The sequence below is a fragment of the Scophthalmus maximus genome, chromosome 13 (assembly GCF_022379125.1).
Source record: "Scophthalmus maximus strain ysfricsl-2021 chromosome 13, ASM2237912v1, whole genome shotgun sequence".
NCBI lineage: Eukaryota > Metazoa > Chordata > Actinopteri > Pleuronectiformes > Scophthalmidae > Scophthalmus > Scophthalmus maximus.
Genome location: NC_061527.1, coordinates 771,399 through 797,500, shown reverse-complemented (window position 1 = coordinate 797,500; position 26,102 = coordinate 771,399). Strand labels below are relative to the sequence as shown.

Sequence of the window (26,102 nt, the reverse complement as noted above, 5' to 3'; positions counted from 1 at the left end):
CTGGTTTCATGTTTTCAGTATAACTGTAGAATGTTATAGGATTGTTTTGTGTTCAGACCGGAACCAACAGAAAGTCTGTGGCCCATTGGCTCCTGCTGAAGATGAACATATTCAACTGGTGAAAACATGAAGCTCTGGAGGGAACGTGTGTCGGGGTCATTGGTGTTTACAAAATTGATCTCATACGTGTTTGAATTATGGCTGCAAAAAAAATACATTTCTGCGACATCGCGTTCACAAGGGCGGGTGCATGTGTAGAGGACTACTTCCAGCTCTGGAGTGATCCACATGTTGGTGCTGTAGTGAGTCAGGACTGTGTGTGTGTGTGTGTGTGTGTGTGTGTGTGTGTGTGTGTGTGTGTGTGTGTGTGTGTGTGTGGCGGACACCCTGTAGGTCAGAGGTCACTCACTTGGGCATGTTCATGCCGCGGATGCTGTGGCGGTGGATGCTGTAGTAGAACGGCGGATGTTCCAGAGACGCGTCGGACTTCAGCTTCTTCAACACGCTCCCCGACTCCTCGCCGCCGCTCTTCCTCTTCCCTGCACAGAAACACAACGTGAGACTGAGACTTCATTTTAGGTTTGGGCACTTTAAATGTGTCAGGTTGAATTTTTTACATATATGTGTGTATATTATATTATATATTTCCTGTGACGGTGCAGCTGTGAAACAAGAGATTAAAGTTTAACTTAACTTTGTTAGATAATGTCTGTTATCAGAGCAGCTGCTGAGGCCACGCTGCCCTCTAGAGGACAGACGTCTGTCCTGCAGGTAGACCTGTGCTGTCAGACAGGAAGCGTCCCCAAACCAGGAGCTTCAACCTTTGACCCCCATCGAGCGAGCGACTCACCTGACTGATCAGGCCCCGCCTCCTCTCCGCTCTGTAACGTCTTGATGACGACGCCACACTCCACTGCAGAAAGAAACACGACACCCTGTAAACACAGGCGCTGCACGACACCGAGATCACACACTAGGGATCGACCGATACTGATTTTTTAGGGCCGATGCCAATACAGATTTCTTTTTCCATCAGCCTTAGCCGATGACCGATACGGACTGCCGATTTTCTTGAGCCGATATTTGGAGCCGATACTACTTTTGCTCCCTAAATTTAATAGTTAAATAGAATTAAATTCAGCGGGTTGTCTCGTCTGATCTGAGGTCTTAGTGAAAGTGGGGTTATGGCCAATGCCGTGGCTCGCCTCCCTGGGTAGCGTCGCTCTGGATCATCTCGGGAGTTCCCACCGCACCGGGACTCGTCCGCCCGCGAACGGGATCCCCTGCGCAAAGCCTGCGGCCGGGCCCGATAGGCGACCGGATCTGCCCTCCCAAAAAACACTATCGGAGAACGTAGCAGCCGCGCATCGGCCGATGCCGATACACGTAAAAAACGCAAACATCGGTCGATATTATCGGTCGAACACTATCTCTCTCTCACACACACACACACACACACACACACACACACACACACACACACACACACACACACACACACACACACACACACACACACACACACACACACACACACACACACACACACACACACACACACACACACACACACACACACACACACACAGGTGTGTTACCCTGGTTGGTGAGGGCCGACGGCCCGTGGACCAGAGACTTGAGCGTCGTGCACTCGGACTCGCAGATCAGAGTTTTGACGAGCGGCTGGATGTCGTCCATACTGTACTTCACCGCCGCCAACAGCATCTTCCTCAGGAAGCCCGTGTTGAACAGAGGGCCGGACCTGAGGACGCACACAAACAGACAGACACACACAGTCTGTTAAAACAAAGTCCATCAGAAATAAATAAAAAACCTTTTTTTTTTTAATCAGACAATATTTGACGTCCAAGTACAAATAGCTAGATGTTATTACATAAATGAATATGATAGATTAAACACAGGTAATATATCATTCTGACTGAGTCACAGCTTCTCCAGAAAGTTGGTTGTGCGTGTGCAGATTGAAAGTGAAATATTGCTCTGTTGTGTGTCTGTCGATGTCGTTGTGTGTCTGTTGTGTCTGTGGATGCTGTTGTGTGTCTGTTGTTGTGTCTGTCGATGCTGTTGTTGTGTCTGTTGTGCATCTGTTGATCTCATTACCATAACGGTCCCAGCTGCACCGCCGTCTTCCCGGGCAGACTTCCATGACAGTTGCAGGGCAGCGTGTCTGGCGGAAACAACATGATTTACTCGTCAGTAATATTCATGTGATAATTAAAATCACAGCTCAAACAACACGTGGGATATAAAAGGGGCGGAGCTCGACACGCTACATTTTAATGAGGAGCAAACAGCTGAACCAGAGTGAGAAAAAGAGTTTGTTGAGTAAAAAGTTACAAAGAACTAAACCAAATATTGTTTTGTTTTTTTTAAATTAAAATTAGTTTACTGCACTTTTTTGTGAGGAAGTGAAAAGTCCCAGAGAATCAGACGTTACGTGTTTAAAAGATGTGTGCGTGTGTGTGCGTACTCACTGTCCACCATGTTGCCCAGCTTGAGGAACACTCTCTCCTCACACCACTGACAGTGGACCAGTTTCCGTAGCTTCTTGGCCGACTCGTCAGCCTGCGTCGGGCCCCTGAGGACCCTCACCACCACCAGGACGAAATGCTCCACCGCCACCGCCAGCAGCACCTCGATGCCCTTGTTGCAGCGCGCCGCCGCCCTGCACGCGCGACACACACACACACACACACACACACACACACACACACACACACACACACACACACACACACACACACACACACACACACACACACACACACACACACACACACACACACACACACACACACACACACACACACACACACACCAGGACTGAGCTGACAAGTCTCCTGCAGAATCTGTATCGGCAGACTGACGTTGTGAGGTGGACGGTTCTTACCGGGCCACGGCGGCGACCACCATGCGAGCGGCCAGCTCCCTGTAGTACTCGGTGCGTACGAGGTTGCAGCCGTAGTGACGCAGCGTGACATTGGGGGACTTGGCGTACAGCGAGCCCGTGTCCGTGGACGTCACGGAGATGATGCCGAGGTTGCGGACGTTTCTGAAGGCGGCGTCCAGGTAGTTCACCGCCGTCCCGAACGGATCCAAGTGACTTAAAGATTCCAAGTGACTGAAGGTGAGCGAACGGATAAGGATGAAGAATTTTAAATCGTGTTGATACCTAACGACCTCCTCACTCACATGAAGTCAAAGGGCCGCAGGTGCATGATGACGTTGGCGTCCATCTTGGCAACCTCCACCAAGGCAATGGGCGTGCCCTCCACCTCGCCGCCAGCCCCGTCGGGCCCCCGGGGGCCTCGCCAGCGGATGTGGTTCAGCTGACAGTTCTCCTTGATCATTTTGACGCAGGTGTCGCTGATGTCTGTGATGGTGACCTTGACGGCGGTGCGCAGGTGTTTGGCCCACTGAAGGCCCATGATGCCTGAGGGCCGCAGACACAAAATGGAGGTTCATGGTATGTGAGGGGAGAAATGTGTTGTGGTGTTTTATCACGACCGTCTCACCTGTGGCTCCGAACGCGTCCAGACACTCGAGCGGGTTTCTCTCTTCGGCCAGAACGGCCAGCGAACAAAACACCAGCTGCCTGAATCACACACACACACACACACACACACACACACACACACACACACACACACACACACACACACACACACACCTGAGGATGCATTCACGCAGCACAACAGCATCACAGACGTGTGTGTGGGTGTAAGTGTCTGTGTGTGGGTGTAAGTGTCTGTATGTGTGTGTGTGTGTGTGTGTGTGTGTGAGACTCACCTGTTGGTCTTCATCTTGCGGTTGAAGTAGGTGTCACTCTTCTGGGGCGTCGTGTGGTTCGGCAGCAGCTGGACGTTGGTTCCCAGTTCTTTCATGATCTCGTATGGTTGACCAGACGGAGCTGTCCACAGGATATATGCGTTATATATATAGATATAAACACAGTCGCTGATCATCTTCATATACAGTCTGTGATCGTCTTTATATACAGTCAGTGATCGTCTTCATATACAGTCAGTGATCGTCTTTATATACAGTCAGTGATCGTCTTCATATACAGTCAGTGATGGTCTTCATATACAGTCAGTGATCGTCTTCATATACAGTCAGTGATCGTCTTTATATACAGTCAGTGACCGTCTTTATATACAGTCAGTGATCGTCTTCATATACAGTCTGTGATCGTCTTTATATACAGTCTGTTTGTGATATTATTTACCGGGCTCTTCACACGGAACGTCTGAGCTGCCGGAGTAACTCGCCTCAGTCTCTCCCTTGTTGACGTGACGTTTCAGGTGACTCATCATGTCCGTCTTACGGGCAATGGTGACGGAGCAAACCTGTGGACAGAAATTAATCTCATAAAAGGTCACGTGTGTCACTTAATGTACAAGCGAAAAAAAGCTGGTTAATGTGAAAATGTGTGCGTAACTTTGGGTTCTCACACAGGCGTGTTCAAATCCACAAGTACTCGACGTCATTGCTCGCGTCACCCGTGACGTCACCGCAGCGCCAGTCAGCTCACAGCAGGCGCTCCACACGCGCCGCGGGAAGTGACGTCAGGGAACAGCGAGCATGAATCCGTCCTGGATCAGCTGACGCGTGCGCGTTGAGTTTTTGCGACTCCGCAAACATTCCGATAAAATTAAATGTGTGTGCTGCCTTCAAGTGCTGGTGGAAAACTGGGACATCTGGGCTTTTCTGTGAGAATGTGTAATTTCCAAAGTGAGGAAGAAGTTTTTTCTCAATACAGAAGAGCTCGTCAATCCCTCGATTAGACCACATACAATATTCAAAAATAAATTTAAAATTATAATATGCGATTCAAATATGCTAATCCTTAATTTTTGCCAGGCACCTTCTTGGTCAGCCGTTGTTTTCATTGTGGGGGTCCTCGGACACGTGTTAGCATAGCATGCTAGCGGTGACGCGGCCGCTCTACAGAAGGTTACGGTGTTAAATCAGCCATGCGCAGTGCAGCCTCCTCCTAAACTACAAAGTCGAGAGTCGGATGTGGTTTAATTCACCTCACATTCCAACTCGGACTCCGTCGACCGATGCCTGACGAAGGTGGACAACCATCCCAACTCGGCCAGGATGGGCAGCGGTCTGCTCCCGGCCGCCGCCGCAGCAGCGCCCCCTCTGGCGGCGCGCCGCCTCTTCGCCTTCACGAACCGGTCGCGGAGGTTCTTCCACAGTTTCCTGCAGAACACGTCGTCCTTCGCGAGCGTCGACGCGATCTCCTTCCAGGAGCTGCGTGCCAGCTGCGGGTCCTTGTACTCCCGCACCGAGCGGTCGTACAGGTGCCGGTACCGGCGCACCAGCTCGCAGAGCTTCGCCTCCAGCTCGTCCATCTCGTCAGTCACACGGAGCCTCGCGCGCCAAGTTTGAGAGGTGCGCGACCGCGCTTAATGACGTCAACGCGCACCACGCGGCACGGGAAGTGACGTCAATGCGGCGCGCGCGGCGAGTGTAAACCTCCCCCTTCACAGGTCAGTTCAACATGAAGTCGGGGCCTCGAGTCCGTCTTCATATATTCATCTGTTGGAATGTTGAAGCTGGATTTGTGCTTGACGCGTCGCCGGCGTTGACGCCAAATCGACGTCACTTCCTGTGTCGTCGGGAGCGCATTGGTGGCGTTTTCGCGAGGGCGCGCGTCTGGAGCATCGACAGTGAGACGCATCCACAATATTGTCTGGATGATGATTTATCATACACGTTTTGTGTTCTTCAAAGACATGAAGTTAATATTCAGACTTATATATATAAAAACTGTCACAGTTGGGCGAGCCAACGCATAATGACCGACGCTTCGAGTATACTTCCAGCTTCATGCTTAAGATTCATCCGTGCTGCTGCTCATTTGTTAATATATATATATATATATATTTTTTTTACACCAGCACTTAAACGCAGCGTGCGTTTCTGAAAGAAAATCCACGCACACGTCAGCTGATCCGTGCAAAAGCATTGAACAATCTGCAAACAAGTGCAAAGACTGTCAAAAATACATTTGTGACTACATCTGGGAAGTTGAATTTAAAGATCTGCACGTACATTATTAATCTGTATTGAGTTTGTTATGTGTGCGAAAACTGCTTCGTAGTTTGCGAGTGGATTTGAACACGCCTTTGTGAATATAACCTAAAATGACTGTTCGCCCAAATCACTGTACGCATTTGTAACTTCTTATCTATATCGCTTGTACATTGTGATACACATTATGACCTTTATGAGATGAATTTCTCTGCATACGAACCACACAGTGGTAGTGAGCCACGTGTCTTCCCGATGCCTGGAAGGAAAATAAGGACATAAACTCAGTTCACATGTGAAAACATATTTACTTTACAGATTAAATATGCCATTGCAGACTCTCTATTTGCATAAAAATGAAAAAACGTATAGATATAAAAAAGTAAGTTTAAACAGAAAGAAACAGAGTAAATATGAAGCAGTGCAGCACGACAGTACAACTACACAACAAAGTGACTTCCTGCACACGGACACCAATAATCCCACTATTGAATTGATTCTGAATAAGATATTATTCAATTATGATATGTACTAGGGTTGCATCGAAATGAAAACTGTTGGGCGAAACCAGTTGGCCGAACAACTGAACATAAATATATATATATATATATATATTTATTTTTTTTAAAGTTTTTAATTTTGACAATCTTGTGCTCAACAAAAAAGTACATTCCAGCAGACATTATACCAGCAAAGCCCAATATAACTTAAAACTTTTTATTTGCCATGTTAAAAACCGTTGTTTGGGAAAAATCTTATTTTTCCTAATTTCATATTTGACTATTTCGCTGGCTGATTATTCGGTGCATCCCTAATATTTACATGAGGTGTTAAAATAATATTCCTTTCCTGTTCCCGTTGTTACAGAGCCTCGTGTGGGTAAACAGAAAACGCCAGTAGGATGTTTTGAGTATGACCTTGTTCAGGTAATCAGAACACTTATTATCTATCGTCTTGATCGGATTAATATGGGATTATTGCTCCACGTCAACATCGTTGTGACATTTGTGTCTGTGTTGGACCTCTCACCTGATCTCCGCCGGGCTTCAGGTTTCTGCAGGGCAGGTGACAGATACACATCCTCTGGCCTGTCAAACAGCAGGGGTCAAAGTTCAACTGTGATGTCGTACGGATCAGGACCCGACTCAGGTATCAGTAGATCCCACGTTGTTGTTTGTTTTACTTGTTTACTTGTTACTGTGTTTGACCTTGACACGATATTTGAGCTGCAACTAACAATTATTTTCATTATTGATTAATCTGTCGGTTATTTTCTCCATTAATCGATCAGTTGTTTGGTTCATAAAATGGTGAAAAATGTTGATCGTGTTTCCCAAAACCCTCAAGATGATGTTTTGCTTTGTCCTCACACCAAAGATAATCAGTTCACTGTCACAGAGGAGCAAATAAACCAGGAAATATTCATATTTAAGAAGCTGAAATCAGAGAATAATTTCAGAACACCGACTTGAACAGATTATTTGATTATCAAAATAGTTGCCGGTTAATTTAGTAGTTAATTACTAATCGATTAACTGTTGCAGCGCAACACGATATGGCCAAAAGTATTTGGACCTTCTGATTTCGGCCCCTGAACTAACACGACAATGCTTTACTGTAAAATCCATGAAACCGACGAAGGTAATTAGAAAGTTGCATCTTAAAACTGCTTATTTCGTCTAAAGAAAACTTTCCGTTTATTCTGTAGATGTTTTTTTTTATATTACATGTTTAGTGATGGTCTTGCCAACCAATTTATCAATAAGGTGATAGAAAGACATATTGATATCACCTGTATGTTTGATGAAAACTTTTATTTCAGAGAATAAACAATGCAGAAAACATGTGTATTGACATGTAATGTTAAAAAAAATTAGTTTTTCTAAATCAAGTTCTGTATTTTTGTGTTTTCTTCCTATTTATAGTTATTTATAATTTACGTTTATGGTTAAATTGTAAAATATCAAGCCTCAATTACATTATTTTGTCATATGGGTTTGAGAATGACATAATAGGAATTGCTGACAATCATATTATATAAATCTCACCACATCTACATTTTGGAATTTTTTTTTACCCCATAATATCGTTATCTGCATCGGTCCCCAAAAATCCATATCCGTCGGGCTCCTGCTGTAATGGCAAATTTCCTCTATGTGGAACTAATAAAGGACGACCTCTTTATATCCGATCGTAAAATCGGAATGTTTGTGAATAAGTTTTGCTTATGTGGACAACCCTGTCCACATACTTTTGGCCTGTTCGTCTTTGCAGCGGGTTCAACGTGGAGCATGTGGTTGTGCGTCACGTTCCTACCTTCGAACTCCACGTAGACTTTCCAGTGGAGGTTCTGCAGATGCCGACGCAGCTTGTGGCTGTAACAGGCTTTGAACTTCTCCTCCGGACACAGAGGACACGACTTCCGTCCCGCTGACAAGAGAAAAACACACAAAACCAAATCCGGCTGCAGCTAAACATTTGTTTCCACTACCGTGTTCATTTGCAGATTATTTGTCTGGATTCATCAGTTTGTCATTCGGGGTGTGTGTGTGTGTGTGTGTGAACTCACCTCCGTTGAGGTCGACCAGCGTCTCCAGTCCGTCCAGTTGGGTTTGGATGGAGACGTGTCTCTCTGTCAGTGCAAAACAGGAGAGTTTTTACCCGTAAAGTCTAGAAAACGACCGTCTGTAAAGTTGTCAGTTGACTATCGTGTTCAAATCAAATCTTCCTCCTGAGAGTCAGTGAAAACTAAACAAGAGGAACAGCAGCTCGTGTTGAATCACCGGTGGTGGATGTGGTGGTGGAGGGTTTGGCATCGTCGTCTGCAGCAGCTTCGCTCTCCGCTGCTCGTTCTGCAGCTCGGTCAGAAGAAAAGAAAGAAAAAAAACATCAGCTCAAAACTCTTCACTTCGTTTGGTTTGAACCAAAAGAGCCGGTGATGAACGGTGACTCGGACGACAGTTCCAGAATACGTTGCGTTCACATTGAATTTTCAGACGCGGCCGGAAACAGGAAATGGAATCGGCGGTCCGCCACAATAAAGTGTGCCCGGTCGGTCGCTCAGTTGGTTGTGGTTTGACACTTCACCACCGGAAAATTACAAGAATTACACACTGGGGCTTTAAAGTTACCAGGTCCCAATGCATATTTCTGGTAACTGACTGATTGCACATTCTGCACTATTTCATGTAAATTCTTTATACTTATTTATTTTTTCTCTTTCTTGTTATGCGTATATTTTGTAATTTTTTTTGTATATATTGTATATTTCGTATGGTGTGTTTCGTGTTGTGTGTAACTGCTGCTGTAACACTGGGATTTCTCGGCTTAGGATCAATAAAGTACCTGTCTGTCTATATCTATCCATATCTACACCAGGAGTGTGATGCCTCTGTGAGTTTTCAGGCAAATAAATGCATAATAATATTGGCAATAATGACACCCAAGCATTTTAGACTGCACTTAAACAATCGAACGTGCATAAAACGTTGTTTCCTAGCGGTTGTCAATAAAGCCAGACTAATATTTCTGTTGGCTGATAAAATAATTGGCCAATATGAGCCTTTCGTGGTATTGGCATCTATGTTAGCCGTTAATGTTTATATCCACTTTTCTCAATTCAAGTTCGATATATATATAAACACTGAAAAGATCCAGCATCAATTAGTTTGTTAGAAGAGTTTTGATAATGTCTCAGAAATCATTGACATTTTTGAGATAAATATAAATCGGCCGATAGATCGGTATGAGTTGATCATCTTTAAGTTTCTTTGGGATCGCAGCTGAGAACTGATGACGCGTTTTTTGTTTTACTGTCGAAGATAAACGGACACTTCGAAGAGACCGGACCGAGCGGTCCTGTGGCGCAGCTCCGCGGTGAGGCCGCGTCGTCCCAAACTGTCGGTATTAAAGAAAGGAGGAAACGCTCCGACTTAAAGAAAAAACCCTCTGCGAAGAGACTTCGTCACCGGTGTCGGTAACGGGTCACCACACCCGGTCCGCTCGTGTCCCGCTCCAGGGACCTGTTGTCCCCCATCTTATTGTTGTTGACTGTTTAGGTCCTACGGCGGAGCTCCGCGGTGAGGCCCTCGTTTAGTTGAGCAGTTACAAACTCAAATTGTGCGCGAATTCGCCGCACAGCGTTGATGACGTATGAATAACGACCGACGCCGCACTTTACGCTCCCGGAATAAAAGTTGAAAACGTGAAACCGGCGCAGCTTACTCACGTTTGGTGTCGACGTCCTCCTGGTGAAGCGGAGCAGCGTCTGCCTCTGCGAGCGCCGCCATTACGAACTACAGCGACATACGTTCAGTTCTGTTCCGCTCCACCCGAGGTGGGCGAAGACCCGCCCCCTTCCCGGCCTCTGATTGGATAAGCGTAAGCCAAGAACAGCGATGATTGGTTACAATTAGGGCGAAATCATCAAGGTGGGCCAATCAGAGGGGGAACCGGGGGCGGGTCTTTACCCACCTCGGGTGGGAAAACGAGATATAGCGGAACATACGCTGGAAATGTTTTTTTTCTTCATAATGTACGTAAAGTGCGTAGGTTTTAAACCGTAACTGTTGTAACGAAACGTCGCTCGTTTAACGATGAAAATGAACCGTTAAATAAACTAATATCAAACACACACAGTTGTACAACAAGATGTTGACGGAAAATATTTGAAAATATTATTAAAAATAAGTTTCTACTTGTTTTTTGTTGTTTAAAAAAAGATTATTATTATTGATATTATTATAATTATTATTTTATCTTTCTTTTACTTTTTTCGTACTTATTTTTTATTATTTACAATTGATTTATTTACTTAAAATTTTTCTACTCTTGATGTTAGAAAAAAAAGTTTGAAATCTAAAAGAAGATTTCTTCAGCTGAGCGGTTCCCGAGCCGCCGGCAGGGGGCAGCGACGTCCTTTTATTTATTCATTTATTTGGCTTCATATTATATTATATGATATGATATGATATGATATGTTATGCTATGCTATGCTATTATATTCACGTATATGTTATTATATGATATTATATGTTATTATGCTATGTGTTATAATATTATATGTTATTATATTATATTATATGTTATTGTATAACATTTTTGTATATATCCGCTGTGACATTACAATTAGCCGAGACATTTGCATGTATATTAACACAATTCTACAGATATGCCGATATGTCGTTCATGAATCCAAAGTTAAAAATCTTAAAGAAATAAAAAAATTATAATAAAAATAATAAAAATAAATAAAAACCACCTATAAAAACATTAGTCAAGATAAACAGGACTATACCAAATCAAAACCAGGAAACATAAGTGTGCATTAATATACAAGCAATATAAAATGTATATATTATTATTGTAGTACTATTATACATCATTTTGAGGTTATTCTAATTAATAAAAAGTACCCTTTGTAGTTATTTACCAATAACCTTTATTATTCTTTTACTATAATACTTTTTCTATGTTTTCAAATCTATTAAAAAATACACAAACACCATCACACATGAAGAAAAAACATTTATTAATGAAATCAGTAACTGAAAAAATAAACATAAACATAAAGAACTGCCTTTAGAATATTAAAATAGAACAAACCCCCCATCATCTACACACACAAACACATACACACATACACACACACACACACACACACACTCACACACACTGGGCAATATTGCCATGCGAGATTGGTTTAATCGCAGGAACGCCCTCTTCAGAACTGTCGCCTGTCTGCCAGCCAAGGGATACTGTATGAGGAAAGAAGGGAAGAGAGATAGACAAACATTCAAAGGAAGATAAATGAATATATCTATGAGAGCAGGCATAGGTCACACCTGTCTTGAGAACATCCATATGGCCTATGGTGAAAATTGAATCATTTACATGACTGTGTGAGACACATGTGACATATCAAGTCAGATAACATAATAACTTTTTCATTTATGAATGCACTTGTCGTTCTCTGGGTTGAGGGTAGACCGGAGTCTTCATAAGAGCCTTGAAACTGTCAAAGAACAAGATAATAGAGCAGTGAAAAAGAGAGAGTTCACAGACGACAGCATAGAAATAAGTCTGACTTACAATATCAGGGCAGTTTGGACTTCCTACAGGTGACGTCATCAGAACCGGTTGGTGTTCGGGACTGGATGACAGGACTCTGGCCTCTTTCTTCCTTCTTTTTTTTAAAAATCAAACTGTTTTAAAAACACTTTCCTTGTGTTTGATACACACCAAAGTGTTTTAGTTGTAGAACAATGTATGAAAAGATTCCGTAATAATAAAATCACCATCCTCAGCCGATGGAAGTCGGGGTGCAGCAGCCCTAGTGACACACAGAGCCTCCATGCAGTTATGACTAACAGTAAGTCAAATGATAGAAATGGTAATATAGTCCTTTGGCATTGTATCGTTATCTTCACTTAAAGGATTTGAGTGACATTGCACCGTCTGAAGGCAGGAAGTAGCACTTTTATTTTGAAGAGTACAGCGCATACATAGCCAATCAGAAGCAAGGGGGCACTGAAGACCCGCCCACCGATGAAAATCAAACATCGGGTCGTGTACATGTTCATCAGTAAGAAAAGTGAAACAAGAAATCGAGCTGATTTCTTCTTTTTGTTTTTCTTAGCTAAAAACGACAAAACGACCCGTTTCTGGTTCCTGTCGGTGTGAACTGTACCAAGAGAACAGACGGTTCAAACGTGGTCGGACAGAATCCGAGGAACCATTTTCATCAATTCATCTGCAGACATTTTGTAGAGTCAGAAGTTTACTAGTAGTTTGATATATGTATTTTATATTTTATTATTTGAAACCCTCAGTCTGCCTCGTGTGTGTGTGTGTGTGTGTGTGTGTGTGTGTGTGTGTGAGTGTGTGTGCATGTGTGGGAGTGTGTGCGTGTGCGTGTGTGTGTGAGAGAGAGTGTGTGTGTGTGTGTGTGTGTGAGTGTGTGTGTGTGTGTGTGTTGTAATGACTGGCCCCAACAGTCTTCCAGTTTCATTTCCTCTGAGTTTCTCCTTCGATTTCCTGAGAAACGAGAGTCACGTCGCCTATAAAAGCGAGTTCCGTCGTCCAGCAGCATCATCACATCACCATCACCGTCCACCGCGGAGCAGCTGAACCAGAAACAGAGAAACAGAAGAAGTGACTGATTTTCACAGACCTGCAGAGACGATAGAAACATCTGAGGATGAGGTGAGTGACTTTATGACTTATTTCACAATGGTTCTTATGAGATAGTAACAGTATTATCATCAGTCAGACCTTTCTTTATATCAATTATCGTTATATGTTCAATTCAATTTGATCTGTATTTCGCCAAATCACAACGTACATTGTCTCAAGGCACTTTCACACAGTGAGATCAATATCACAATATCACAATATCACAATATCACAATATTACAGGGAAAACCCAACAGATCCCACAATGAGCAGCACTTGGCAACAGTGGAGAGAGAGAGAGAGAGGTGGGAGGAAAGAGAGAGAGAGAGAGAGAGAGAGAGAGAGGTGGGAGGAAAGAGAGAGAGAGAGAGAGAGAGAGAGAGAGGTGGGAGGAGAGAGAGAGAGAGAGAGAGGGAGGAAAGAGAGAGAGAGAGAGAGAGGTGGGAGGAGAGAGAGAGAGAGAGAGAGAGGTGGGAGGAAAGAGAGAGAGAGAGAGAGAGGTGGGAGGAGAGAGAGGGGGAAGAGAGGAGAGGTGGGAGGAGAGAGAGAGAGAGAGAGAGAGAGGTGGGAGGAGAGAGAGAGAGAGAGAGAGAGAGAGAGGAAAGAGAGAGAGAGAGAGAGAGAGGTGGGAGGAAAGAGAGAGAGAGAGAGAGAGGTGGGAGGAGAGAGAGGGGGAAGAGAGGAGAGGTGGGAGGAGAGAGAGAGGGAAGAGAGGAGAGGTGGGAGGAAAGAGAGAGAGAGAGAGGTGGGAGGAAAGAGAGAGAGAGAGAGAGAGAGAGAGAGGGGGAAGAGAGAGAGAGAGAGAGGTGGGAGGAGAGAGAGAGAGAGAGGTGGGAGGAAAGAGAGAGAGAGAGAGAGAGAGAGGGGGGAGAGAGGGAGGGAGAGAGGGAGGGAGAGAGAGAGAGAGGGAGGGAGAGAGGGAGGGAGAGAGAGAGGGGGGGAGAGAGGGAGGGAGAGAGAGAGGGAGAGAGAGATGCTAACACTGTAGAAATGTGATTTCTTTTTCTAGTTCCTGTCAGAACTTAATTTATGAAGCACTTTTCAAAATTCAGACCACTTACCACACTAATGTGTGTGTGTGTGTGTGCGTGTGCGTGTGTGTGTGTGTGTTTTTCAGGTATGATTTAAATGCAACAACGTTGAATCAAAAAGACACATGGCCACTTTGTGGTTAAATACCTAACTATTATTTTAAGAAAGGAAGTTCTAATACAAAACATGTCATATAATATATAAAATATTATGTAATGCAATATAATATTATATAGTATATCATGTGATATATTACCATATATTCCACCATCCATCATTTCTAGTGTTTTATCCTTTTTAATGGTCGCGGGGCGGAGGGGGGCGGAGCCAATCCTAGCTTACATTTGGCAAGTGGCGGGGTTCACCCTTTACAGGTCGCAATGATGTACTGTAATATGATATAATATGATATAATATAATATAATATATTGTAATTATGTACTATGGACCTTGATTTGGTGGGAAATCAGTAGTAAACATAAAGGACTTCACCCTCTGACGTTACGCAACGGCACAGCCTAGTGGCCAAACAGTAATACTGCAGCTTATCAGTGTTGCAGTGGCAGCTCTGGACTCGGTCAAGTGAAGCCCCGACACTGCATGTATCCGACGTGTACAACAAATTGGCTGACACACGTATCGTGTCCACACCTACAAAAAGGCCTCTTGTAGCCATTCCTTATAAGCAACAGGAAGTCGGCCATTTTGTTTCAAAGTCTAATTTTTCACGTTTTTCAGATTTCACATGAGCAACTTCAAATTTAACGTGTGTCATCTAAACACCCACGACATGAAAACGTATCAAAATCCCGACTCTTCGTCAGAGGGCGTGGCCGCGACGGCGTGGACAATTTTGATCATTCGCCAGGAAACAGGAAGTTGCTCGTAATCGAAGGTACAAGGTAGATGAACAATATTTGGTAGGCACGTGTATCATGAGAGGACCTACAAAAAAGCCTCTGGGAGTCATTAGCTCCGCCCAACCGGAAGTCAGCCATTTTGATTACATTTCGTAATTTCCTTACATCATACTTTAACAGAATTAATCACAGTGACTCCATATTTAGTCATGATCAAAGACCTTTGTGATGAATAGTTATCCAAAGATTGTGATTATGTCGAATGCCATGGGCGTGGCTTAGCTGCAAAGTTAGATGTTGCTTAATGATAGAGGACGTTCCTCTGACATGCAGGTTCACCAGATCTGTCATAACTCCACTCCACATGATCATATCTTCACCAAATTTCTCAGGCATCATAACGGTCCCACCCTCATCACATCTACATGTCAATATTGAGCCATGGTTATAGCGCCACCTACTGACGCTTTCTAACACAAAGTTAGACTTATGTGAAAAACATCATCAGATTGACATAACAATTACATTATGAACTGTACGTGGACTCGGGACGTGAAATCTGCGACACATCCCGACCTGTGCGAGGGCCTGCTTGACACTGCTCGCAGTTTGAAAAACTGTGCACTAGTGAATAAACAGTTTTCCTAGTTTTTCTTTATTTTACCACTCAGAACACTTTATATTAACCCACTGATGATTAGTTTTTAATATTTGTTTTCATTCTCATCGATCTCCATCAGTGCTGCTCAGAGTGAAATAACCCTGAAGGCCCAACTGGAGGCCCTGCAGTGCCACTTCACCTGGGACCTGGACCCCAACAGGAGCAAACTTTTAACTCTCATGGACAAGCTTCAGGACATCGGCACCGAGGAGGGAAACTTTTGGCTGGGTCAGGTTTACAACCTACAGGGGTACATCCACTTCCTGCTGGGGTCCGCTGATGAGGCCAAGAGTTTCTTCAGCAGGGCTGCAGAGGCCTTCCGTCGGATGAGAGAACCAGACGAGGGTCCCTGGCTGCTGGTGAACTACGGGAACCAGGCTTGGCTGCACCACCGTCAGGGAGAAGAAGCAGAGAGTCGGGCCTGTCTGTCAAAGGTGGAGGCCCTGATGGAAGAATACCCATCTCCATCGGAGGACGAGCTTCATCCAGAAGTCTACGCTGAAAAAGCCTGGACTCTGATGAATTTTGGCAGGAAGAAACAGCGACTGGCTGCAGATATCTTCCAGAGAGCCATGAGGATGCAGCCGGACGTGGTGGAGTGGCAGACCAGCTATGTCTTAGGGTTAACAAGCTTGTTTAAGCACAGCGACACAGGGCTCGAGGGAGACGACTGGGAGAAGATGAGACAAGCCAAGGAACAGGATCCAGAGAACCTGTACCTCGCTGCTAAATACCTTCAGCAACTTGCTAAGAAAGGAGAGAGTGTTAAAGATGAAGCACGTGAGTTAGCCACTAGAGTTCTGAGAAATCCTGTCGGCAGTTACAGTGGAATCAAACCACTACTAATGGTCTACAGATTTTACGTCTCCACTGATGAGGGGGTTAAATTGGCAGCAGAGGCTCTGGAAAAACACCCAGACGACCGTTATCTGAAAAGATGTGCAGCACTCGGCTACAAATGGAGGATCACTTCTTGGACGGACAGTCGCCCAGAGCAGAGCATGATACAAAGAGCAATCCTGCTCCATGAGGAGGTGATTTCTCTTTACCCTCACTCCTCATTTGTAAAGAGAATGGACCTTGCATCTGTATACGCAAAGTCAAATCAGGGCCTGGCTAAATCTGATCAGATCTATCGGGAGCTGCTCGCACGTGATCTGGAACCTGCAGAAACACAAGTCCTCTTCAACAACTACGCAAAGTATCTGAACTCCGAGCAACAGGACCGGCAGAGGTCAATAAAGTATCACATGAAGGCGGCGGAGATCCCGATAGATTCATTCTTTCGCCAGAGCAGCATCAAAACTCTGGAGAAGATTCGAGACAAAAGACAAGACAGAATGTGCAGAGAAATCGACGAGTGTCTGGCCAGACTAGAAGAGCCACAGTAGGGGTGGGTGATCTGGCAAAACTCCTCGATCTGATTTTAGATAGTTCATCCTCTAAACAAGCTACTTTGTCGAAATCAGCCAACGCAGTGTTGGACTACAAAACTCAATTAGAACTCTTGGACCCCTGGAGATTTAAAAATCCCCATAGTTGGGCTTTCTCCTTCCTCTTCCATGTGCACCACACATTTTCGAGACTAGATTTTTTCTTATTGGATAAAAATGGTCTCGATCGCGTTAAATGATGTAAATATCATACCATATGGATTTCAGATCACGCTCCTGCATATATTGACATAGGCATTCCCACCGCTTAAACTTTTTTTCGAAATTATGGAGATTGGCCTCGCATGTGCAATCAGACAGGTCGTTTAGGACTTTATTGGTACACAGATTGGTTCCTATCCTGAGCTTAGTGATACCCCGGAGGTTACTAGTGGCCCAATGTGGGAGGCTCCAGGGCAAGTTATCTCTTACACTTCCCAGTCGAGTGTCAGTGATTGACGAGGAACAGTTTGCTCTAGATAGAATGTACGCTTCCGCCCCCTCTCTCCTGCCCTTCACAATAAACGTCTCCTGCTGCATTCGGAGAAAGACCTTTAGATGACGCACATAATGGAGAGACAGTCTAGACGAGGCTTTTCAGAATCTCTGGTGATTCTGAGACTTATTTCACCAACAGGCAGTAGAATCTCTGACCCGGTTGAGATTAATAGGGCCTTTTTGATTATGTACCTAAGATACAGCATTACCTTCTAGCCCTCTTGATTCACTGAAGTACTTAACCACTCCAAAAAAAGAAAAAAGCAGCATGACAGAAACTTTATAATCTCATTTACTCTGACTCTTTAGTTTAGTTCATTTTTATTCATGTATTATTTTAATGGCTTGACTTACTCTTACTCTTACTTTTCAACATATATTTTTTGTCACGTGAGTAAATCATAGTTGCATGTAGCCTTTTGAAAACATCATGTGATTCTGTTTCAAACTGGAAACTCCACTTGCGCTGGAGCTTCACAGCACTGACTGTCACTGTACGTATGTTCTGTTATAAATTAACGTTGCCTAACGGAAATAAAAGCCTGCTACAAGTTGCAGTTGGACTTTCTTTGCATCGCTGTTCTCGTTTCCTAACTCCTCAGGGATTCTCCTTCTCATCATTCATTGACCTCGTGACGTTTCTCATCGGGCTCGAGGAGACGAAGGGGAGGAAATGTTTTCAACATGGATCTATATTAGTAACTATATAGCGAGAGGCTGCTCAGCCTTGAAGCAAACATATCCAAGAGTCGCCTGTAAAACTGTTACCAGGACATCCCCAGCTGTAAACATGGCCCTTTCTTACTCTTTGTATTGTTTCTTGTTAAGTCTTGGAGTTTTAATCTTTATAAACCTTTTCCAAAGCCCAGAAAAGTCCTATTTCTCTCAGCGACATCACCGTCGTGGTACGAGCAGGGCATGCCCTGTCACGTGTCTCGGGAACGAGGGTTCTCGCTCGGTTACAGTTGAGGGCTTTATCCTCCGCGCTGTAGTTAAATGTCGCATACAGCATCAGTGTCTCAATATAAATGACAGAAACAGAATGAAATCTTCTTGCCTGGATATGGTTTGTTGTGGAGAAGCCAATGACTCGTTTTCCCTGGAAACAAGTAGATTCAAACTTAACAAGTGTTGTATACTAAGTAGCGATGATGTGAAGATGTATTGAAGAGAAGTCCACCGACACCGTCTTGATTGTATAAAAAGGTTTATTACAAAAAGACCAGCATCGATTACAAGCCCTGCAGAGCTTGGAGAGTGTCCGGCCATAAGGACAACCCTCCCGACTCTTCTTGGGGGTTACATTTATAGGCCCATCGTTGGCTTGACAAGGAACACCTGGATTCGAATCAAGTTATACTATGTGAGACGTGTAACTCTCAAGGCCAAGTAAAGGAGTGGTAAGGGTCCTTGAAAGACCCCTTGCATAACATTCCAAAGGAAGAGAATTAAGCCCATATTCCCCTCTTATTCCATATATGGACAAAAAGACACTACACAAGAATTAACCATGAAATCAACAATTTTAGGGATTTTATAAAATATGACTTTTCACATTAACCTCATTGTTGGTCACTGTTGCCATCTGGCTAAATACATCCATGGATCAAGTCCGAGGGGAGTCCCGTAGAAGTCTGATTAAACATCCGTGAAGTCCGCTAGCGTAGGATAAAGAATAGCATTCATGAACACACAGGTCGCTCGTCCTCATAACCCAGAGGCACGATGGGAGAAATGCTACTACGGCCAGATTCCAGAGGTAACGCGGGAGGCAGGAAACTTTACGGGAGGTACGTCTGCGACCGAGAACACGGAACCCAGAACCAGATAAGAATGAGCTCCTTCATTGGTCCACCGCTTGAGCATGCGTGTTGTCACGGAAACGACGTAACAGCTTCTAATGTTGTGTCTTGTGAATCAGTCATTTAACTGGCCCCACCAGTCTTCCATAGTATTATTTCCTCTGAGCTTAGGTTTCGATTTCAGCTAAACAAGAGTCAGAGTCATGGCGACGGAGGCAGAATCTGCTCTCAGAGCTAAACACACACCCGGAACCGGCTTATAAAAGCGCGTTCCCTCCTCCGTGAGGTCGCTCAGACACACCTGCGTCCAGCATCATCACCGTCCACCAAGGAGCAGCTGAGGCCAGATCCGCGTTGACAGCAGGAACCAGACCAAGTGATTTTCAAAAACCTGCAGAGACGAAAGAAACATCTGGAGATGAGGTGAGTGACTTTAAAAAAAACACACATTATGATCTCATAAGTATTTTTTTATCATCAGTCCGACCTGCTCACTTTCTCGTACATTTTCTCCCTTTATATCAATAATCTTTATTTTAATATAATTGATATATGATTTACACCACTTCACACGTTGTGGTGAGGGGGCATTATGTATTATTTTGGGGGAAGGGCTGTACCACATCCAACCAGTTCCAGGTAGGATGTAATGCATCAAAGTTAAAAGTATCATAGACACACATTACTACTTTACACTTACATATTTTACTTTTTTAACTAATTTACCCTCATACCCATTTTTTTTAGGTGGGACTGTGCCACATCCAACAAGAAAATGTTAATGTCATGTTAAAAAAAACAAAGAGTTTCCAGGTGTGTGTTCAGCTCTGAGAGGAGATTCGGCCTCCGTCGCAAGACAACATAACTCTCGTTTCTCTGAAATCGAGACATAAAGGAAGAGGAAATAAAACTATGGAAGACTGGTCGGGCCAGTTATTATGACTGAGTCACAAGATACATAATGAGGAGATTTGTTTTGCCATTTTGCATTACGATAATGATGTCAGACTAAATCAGACGGGGGTTCTTTTTATTTTGCATTTTCACAATAAAGTCAAAATGTCAAGAATAAACTTGAAATTTCCAGATTATAGTCAAAAGTTTTAAAATATATCAAACTACCAACGTCAGCTCTGCCTAACGTTAGTGTTGTAACGCTACACAGAATTTCTTGGTTCGGTTCGAATTCGGTACAAAGGGAAAAAAGCAGCAAATGTTTCTTTTAATTGTACGAGTTATAGTTTGTTCCACCTGGTGTCATTCAGTCTCCCCTGATGGAGCTGGTACAACTTGTCCTGCATGAAGTCATAAAATGTAAACAGTGAATATACACTCTCCATTGGTCATATCTTTAAATTAATAATATAATGAATATAATGCAAACAAATGAGTCAAAATTGGCTACAAACTGAAAAAAAACATCTTGTATGTTACAAACGTACAAAATATATTGAATAATAAAAAATACAACTTGTGCATTAGGAGTGTTTGTTCCACTGAGGCTATATTTAGACATTCAGCACTTAAGCCCAACCCTTTCCCAAAAACCACAAAGGAAAACACCTTGAGGCAACAAGTGACGTCAGGTAAACTTCAGCACCCCAGAATGCTCTTCTCCAGCATCAACTGGCTACTTCACCCCCCTGACGCCGCTGATCTCTCCTCCAAATTCCAGGACTTGTTCCTGGCCTTAGTGAATGCTATCCACCAACAACTACTGCAATCTACCCCGACCTCGATGAGCTCTATGAACCCTTTCCCGCCTGGGTGTCATCCTGGTCTCCACCCTCTCATTCCAGTCACATATCAAACTCATCACCAAATCTGCCTTCTACTGCCTACCAAGAACATGTCCAGACTTTGGCCTTCACTCGCCGACTCTGTGTCAGAGACACTCATCCAGGCCTTCATCTCATCCCGCTTGGACTTCTGCATGTGCAGAACTCCGCTGCCAGGGTTCTTACTCCCACCAGGCCCTGGCAGCACATCACCCCCACCCTTACTCACCTTCACTGGCTCCCAGTGAGCGTTGAGATTCTCCCGTCCTCATTGACGTAAATGTCCGAGAGAGAACAGGCGAATATTTAATATTTGCATGTGTTTACTCACGTTACTCGTGCGACTAAACACAAATGATCCTGCGACCAAACTCGCGTGAGTAACGCAACGTGAAAAAAAAAACATGGTCTGAACGCAAGATAACACTCTTACAGATGAAAGTTTTTTATTCACTCAAATGAAGTTATTATTTGCTTGCATATCATTCCTGTTCATAATAATACAATATTTTCCTGTGCTCTGTTTCTCAAGTTGCTCGCTCACGATAGAGACACAAAATTAAAGTCAAATCACTCTGACTTAACTTCTGATTTAGTGTTGTCTCCCCCCCTGTATTTAACATTGCTTAACATGAATGCACAGTGGAAATGTGTAATTAAACTGTACATGTATGTTCTCCTCAGTCATCCACCTACTAGCTGTAGCTGTTGTCTCTGACTGGGACCAGCAGAAGTAGAGTTTACTTTCACTAAACGTTTCCACAGATCGCTCGTGTTATCGGCTTTACTTGCAAAACATTTGTTACACTTGTGGCTATGAGTTTATTGATACTACAGTCTTTCATAATTTAGCCCCAGGGCCCATTTAAAACCGGGTTTCTGTTCCCATCCCTAGAAAAGACGGAGCCCAATCTCCTCTGGTTAAAAGAATTTGTAAATTAATAATTCGAGTGTGGTGGTCAAAATCTAGTAGCGGCGCACTGCCACTGCTGAATGCATGTAGGTGAAACACTGCTGAATAAATCCATACATTCTGTTTTTATCTAGTGGACAAAGAGTTTTTAATATTTGTTTTTCATTTTAATCAATCTCTATCAGTGCTGCTCAGAGTGAAATAACCCTGGAGGCCCAACTGGAGGCCCAACTGGAGGCCCAACTGGAGGCCCTGCAGTGCCACTTCACCTGGGACCTGGACCCCGGCAGGAAGAAACTTTTATCTATCATTGACAGGCTCCAAGACATCGGCACTGAGGAGGGAAACTTTTGGCTGGGTCAGGTTTACAACCTACAGGGGTACATCCACTTCCTGCTGGGGTCCGCTGATGAGGCCAAGAGTTTCTTCAGCAGGGCTGCAGAGGCCTTCCGTCGGATGAGAGAACCAGACGAGGGTCCCTGGCTGCTGGTGAACTACGGGAACCAGGCTTGGCTGCACCACCGTCAGGGAGAAGAAGCAGAGAGTCGGGCCTGTCTGTCAAAGGTGGAGGCCCTGATGGAAGAATACCCATCTCCATCGGAGGACGAGCTTCATCCAGAAGTCTACGCTGAAAAAGCCTGGACTCTGATGAATTTTGGCAGGAAGAAACAGCGACTGGCTGCAGATATCTTCCAGAGAGCCATGAGGATGCAGCCGGACGTGGTGGAGTGGCAGACCAGCTATGTCTTAGGGTTAACAAGCTTGTTTAAGCACAGCGACACAGGGCTCGAGGGAGACGACTGGGAGAAGATGAGACAAGCCAAGGAACAGGATCCAGAGAACCTGTTCCTCGCTGCTAAATACCTTCAGCAACTTGCTAAGAAAGGAGAGAGTGTTAAAGATGAAGCACGTGAGTTAGCCACTAGAGTTCTGAGAAATCCTGTCGGCAGTTACAGTGGAATCAAACCACTACTAATGGTCTACAGATTTTACGTCTCCACTGATGAGGGGGTTAAATTGGCAGCAGAGGCTCTGGAAAAACACCCAGACGACCGTTATCTGAAAAGATGTGCAGCACTCGGCTACAAATGGAGGATCACTTCTTGGATGGACAGTCGCCCAGAGCAGAGCATGATACAAAGAGCAATCCTCCTCCATGAGGAGGTGATTTCTCTTTACCCTCACTCCTCATTTGTAAAGAGAATGGACCTTGCAACTGTATACGCAAAGTCAAATCAGGGCCTGGCTAAATCTGATCAGATCTATCGGGAGCTGCTCGCACGTGATCTGGAACCTGCAGAAACACAAGTCCTCTTCAACCACTACGCAAAGCATCTGAACTCCGAGCGACGGGACCGGCAGAGGTCAATAGAGTATCACATGAAGGCGGCGGAGATCCCGATAGAATCATTCTTTCGCCAGAGCAGCATCAAAACTCTGGAGAAGATTCGAGACAAAAGACGAGACAGAATGTGCAGAGAAATCGACGAGTGTCTGGCCAGACTGGAAGAGCCACAGTAGGGGTGGGTGATCTGGCAAAACTCCTCGATCTGATTTTAGATAGTTCATCCTCTAAACAAGCTACTTTGTCGAAATCAGCCAACGCAGTGTTGGACTACAAAACTCAATTAGAACTCTTGGACCCCTGGAGATTTAAAAATCCCCATAGTTGGGCTTTCTCCTTCCTCTTCCATGTGCACCACACATTTTCGAGAATAGCTTTTTTTTTATTGGATAAAAATGTTCTCCCTCGCGTTAAATGATGTAAATATCATACCATATGGATTTCAGATCACGCTCCTGCATATATTGACATAGGCATTCCCACCGCTTAAACTTTTTTTTCGAAATTATGGAGATTGGCCTCGCATGTGCAATCAGACAGGTCGTTTAGGACTTTATTGGTACACAGATTGGTTCCTATCCTGAGCTTAGTGATACCCCGGAGGTTACTAGTGGCCCAATGTGGGAGGCTCCAGGGCAAGTTATCTCTTACACTTCCCAGTCGAGTGTCAGTGATTGACGAGGAACAGTTTGCTCTAGATAGAATGTACGCTTCCGCCCCCTCTCTCCTGCCCTTCACAATAAACGTCTCCTGCTGCATTCGGAGAAAGACCTTTAGATGACGCACATAATGGAGAGACAGTCTAGACGAGGCTTTTCAGAATCTCTGGTGATTCTGAGACTTATTTCACCAACAGGCAGTAGAATCTCTGACCCGGTTGAGATTAATAGGGCCTTTTTGATTATGTACCTAAGATACAGCATTACCTTCTAGCCCTCTTGATTCACTGAGGTACTTAACCACTCCAAAAAAAGAAAAAAGCAGCATGACAGAAACTTTATAATCTCATTTACTCTGACTCTTTAATTTAGTTCATTTTTATTCATGTATTATTTTAATGGCTTGACTTACTCTTACTCTTACTTTTCAACATATATTTTTTGTCACGTGAGTAAATCATAGTTGCATGTAGCCTTTTGAAAACATCATGTGATTCTGTTTCAAACTGGAAACTCCACTTGCGCTGGAGCTTCACAGCACTGACTGTCACTGTACGTATGTTCTGTTATAAATTAACGTTGCCTAACGGAAATAAAAGCCTGCTACAAGTTGCAGTTGGACTTTCTTTGCATCGCTGTTCTCGTTTCCTAACTCCTCAGGGATTCTCCTTCTCATCATTCATTGACCTCGTGACGTTTCTCATCGGGCTCGAGGAGACGAAGGGGAGGAAATGTTTTCAACATGGATCTATATTAGTAACTATATAGCGAGAGGCTGCTCAGCCTTGAAGCAAACATATCCAAGAGTCGCCTGTAAAACTGTTACCAGGACATCCCCAGCTGTAAACATGGCCCTTTCTTACTCTTTGTATTGTTTCTTGTTAAGTCTTGGAGTTTTAATCTTTATAAACCTTTTCCAAAGCCCAGAAAAGTCCTATTTCTCTCAGCGACATCACCGTCGTGGTACGAGCAGGGCATGCCCTGTCACGTGTCTCGGGAACGAGGGTTCTCGCTCGGTTACAGTTGAGGGCTTTATCCTCCGCGCTGTAGTTAAATGTCGCATACAGCATCAGTGTCTCAATATAAATGACAGAAACAGAATGAAATCTTCTTGCCTGGATATGGTTTGTTGTGGAGAAGCCAATGACTCGTTTTCCCTGGAAACAAGTAGATTCAAACTTAACAAGTGTTGTATACTAAGTAGCGATGATGTGAAGATGTATTGAAGAGAAGTCCACCGACACCGTCTTGATTGTATAAAAAGGTTTATTACAAAAAGACCAGCATCGATTACAAGCCCTGCAGAGCTTGGAGAGTGTCCGGCCATAAGGACAACCCTCCCGACTCTTCTTGGGGGTTACATTTATAGGCCCATCGTTGGCTTGACAAGGAACACCTGGATTCGAATCAAGTTATACTATGTGAGACGTGTAACTCTCAAGGCCAAGTAAAGGAGTGGTAAGGGTCCTTGAAAGACCCCTTGCATAACATTCCAAAGGAAGAGAATTAAGCCCATATTCCCCTCTTATTCCATATATGGACAAAAAGACACTACACAAGAATTAACCATGAAATCAACAATTTTAGGGATTTTATAAAATATGACTTTTCACATTAACCTCATTGTTGGTCACTGTTGCCATCTGGCTAAATACATCCATGGATCAAGTCCGAGGGGAGTCCCGTAGAAGTCTGATTAAACATCCGTGAAGTCCGCTAGCGTAGGATAAAGAATAGCATTCATGAACACACAGGTCGCTCGTCCTCATAACCCAGAGGCACGATGGGAGAAATGCTACTACGGCCAGATTCCAGAGGTAACGCGGGAGGCAGGAAACTTTACGGGAGGTACGTCTGCGACCGAGAACACGGAACCCAGAAC

The 26,102-nt window shown here is 44.2% G+C and overlaps 3 protein-coding genes and 2 long non-coding RNA genes across 10 annotated transcripts in view; 3 read left to right on the top strand and 2 right to left on the bottom strand.

Annotated features, from left to right (window-relative positions):
* trmt1l (tRNA methyltransferase 1-like) overlaps window positions 1-10,417 on the bottom strand; it is a 10,989-nt gene extending 572 nt beyond the window's left edge. Inside the window, exons 1-16 of one of the 3 annotated variants that reach the window (XM_035646687.1) lie at window positions 10,295-10,417; window positions 8,850-8,918; window positions 8,636-8,698; window positions 8,383-8,496; window positions 7,096-7,154; window positions 6,290-6,325; window positions 4,250-4,370; window positions 3,811-3,931; window positions 3,537-3,616; window positions 3,214-3,454; window positions 2,912-3,124; window positions 2,496-2,686; window positions 2,122-2,188; window positions 1,599-1,762; window positions 851-913; window positions 410-539 (exon numbers count right to left, since the gene is read on the bottom strand). In XM_035646687.1, the coding sequence (XP_035502580.1) occupies window positions 410-539; window positions 851-913; window positions 1,599-1,762; window positions 2,122-2,188; window positions 2,496-2,686; window positions 2,912-3,124; window positions 3,214-3,454; window positions 3,537-3,616; window positions 3,811-3,931; window positions 4,250-4,370; window positions 6,290-6,325; window positions 7,096-7,154; window positions 8,383-8,496; window positions 8,636-8,698; window positions 8,850-8,918; window positions 10,295-10,355 (1,793 nt within the window). In that variant the 5' untranslated portion in view covers window positions 10,356-10,417. The other 2 variants (XM_035646691.1, XM_035646688.2) reach the window with 2 other exon arrangements.
* LOC118317745 lies at window positions 5,386-9,420 on the top strand. Of its 3 annotated transcripts, XR_004795517.1 has the most exons (4): window positions 5,574-5,702; window positions 6,934-6,992; window positions 7,117-7,215; window positions 8,341-9,420. It is a non-coding gene; the product is annotated as an uncharacterized LOC118317745 (long non-coding RNA). The 3 variants fall into 3 exon arrangements; XR_007031992.1 differs by lacking the exon at window positions 5,574-5,702 and adding an exon at window positions 5,386-5,522 and having other exon boundaries at window positions 7,117-9,420; XR_007031991.1 differs by lacking the exon at window positions 5,574-5,702 and having other exon boundaries at window positions 6,745-6,992.
* A 1,162-nt stretch (window positions 10,418-11,579) lies between the features above and the next one.
* Window positions 11,580-13,123, bottom strand: LOC124850921. Of its 2 annotated transcripts, none has more exons than XR_007031990.1 (2): window positions 12,157-13,123; window positions 11,580-12,079 (listed from the first exon to the last, which is right to left on the bottom strand). It is a non-coding gene; the product is annotated as an uncharacterized LOC124850921 (long non-coding RNA). The 2 variants fall into 2 exon arrangements; XR_007031989.1 differs by having other exon boundaries at window positions 11,580-11,822.
* Window positions 13,111-18,280, top strand: LOC118318087 (interferon-induced protein with tetratricopeptide repeats 1-like). The gene is made up of 2 exons (XM_035647421.2): window positions 13,111-13,269; window positions 15,872-18,280. Exons 1-2 carry the CDS (start codon window positions 13,265-13,267, stop codon window positions 17,181-17,183), a joined length of 1,317 nt encoding a protein of 438 aa, XP_035503314.2. The 5' UTR covers window positions 13,111-13,264; the 3' UTR covers window positions 17,184-18,280.
* A 1,399-nt stretch (window positions 18,281-19,679) lies between these two features.
* On the top strand, window positions 19,680-24,835 carry LOC118318710 (interferon-induced protein with tetratricopeptide repeats 1-like). The gene is made up of 2 exons (XM_035648627.2): window positions 19,680-19,948; window positions 22,402-24,835. Exons 1-2 carry the CDS (start codon window positions 19,944-19,946, stop codon window positions 23,735-23,737), a joined length of 1,341 nt encoding a protein of 446 aa, XP_035504520.2. The 5' UTR covers window positions 19,680-19,943; the 3' UTR covers window positions 23,738-24,835.
* The last annotated feature ends 1,267 nt before the right edge of the window (window positions 24,836-26,102 follow it).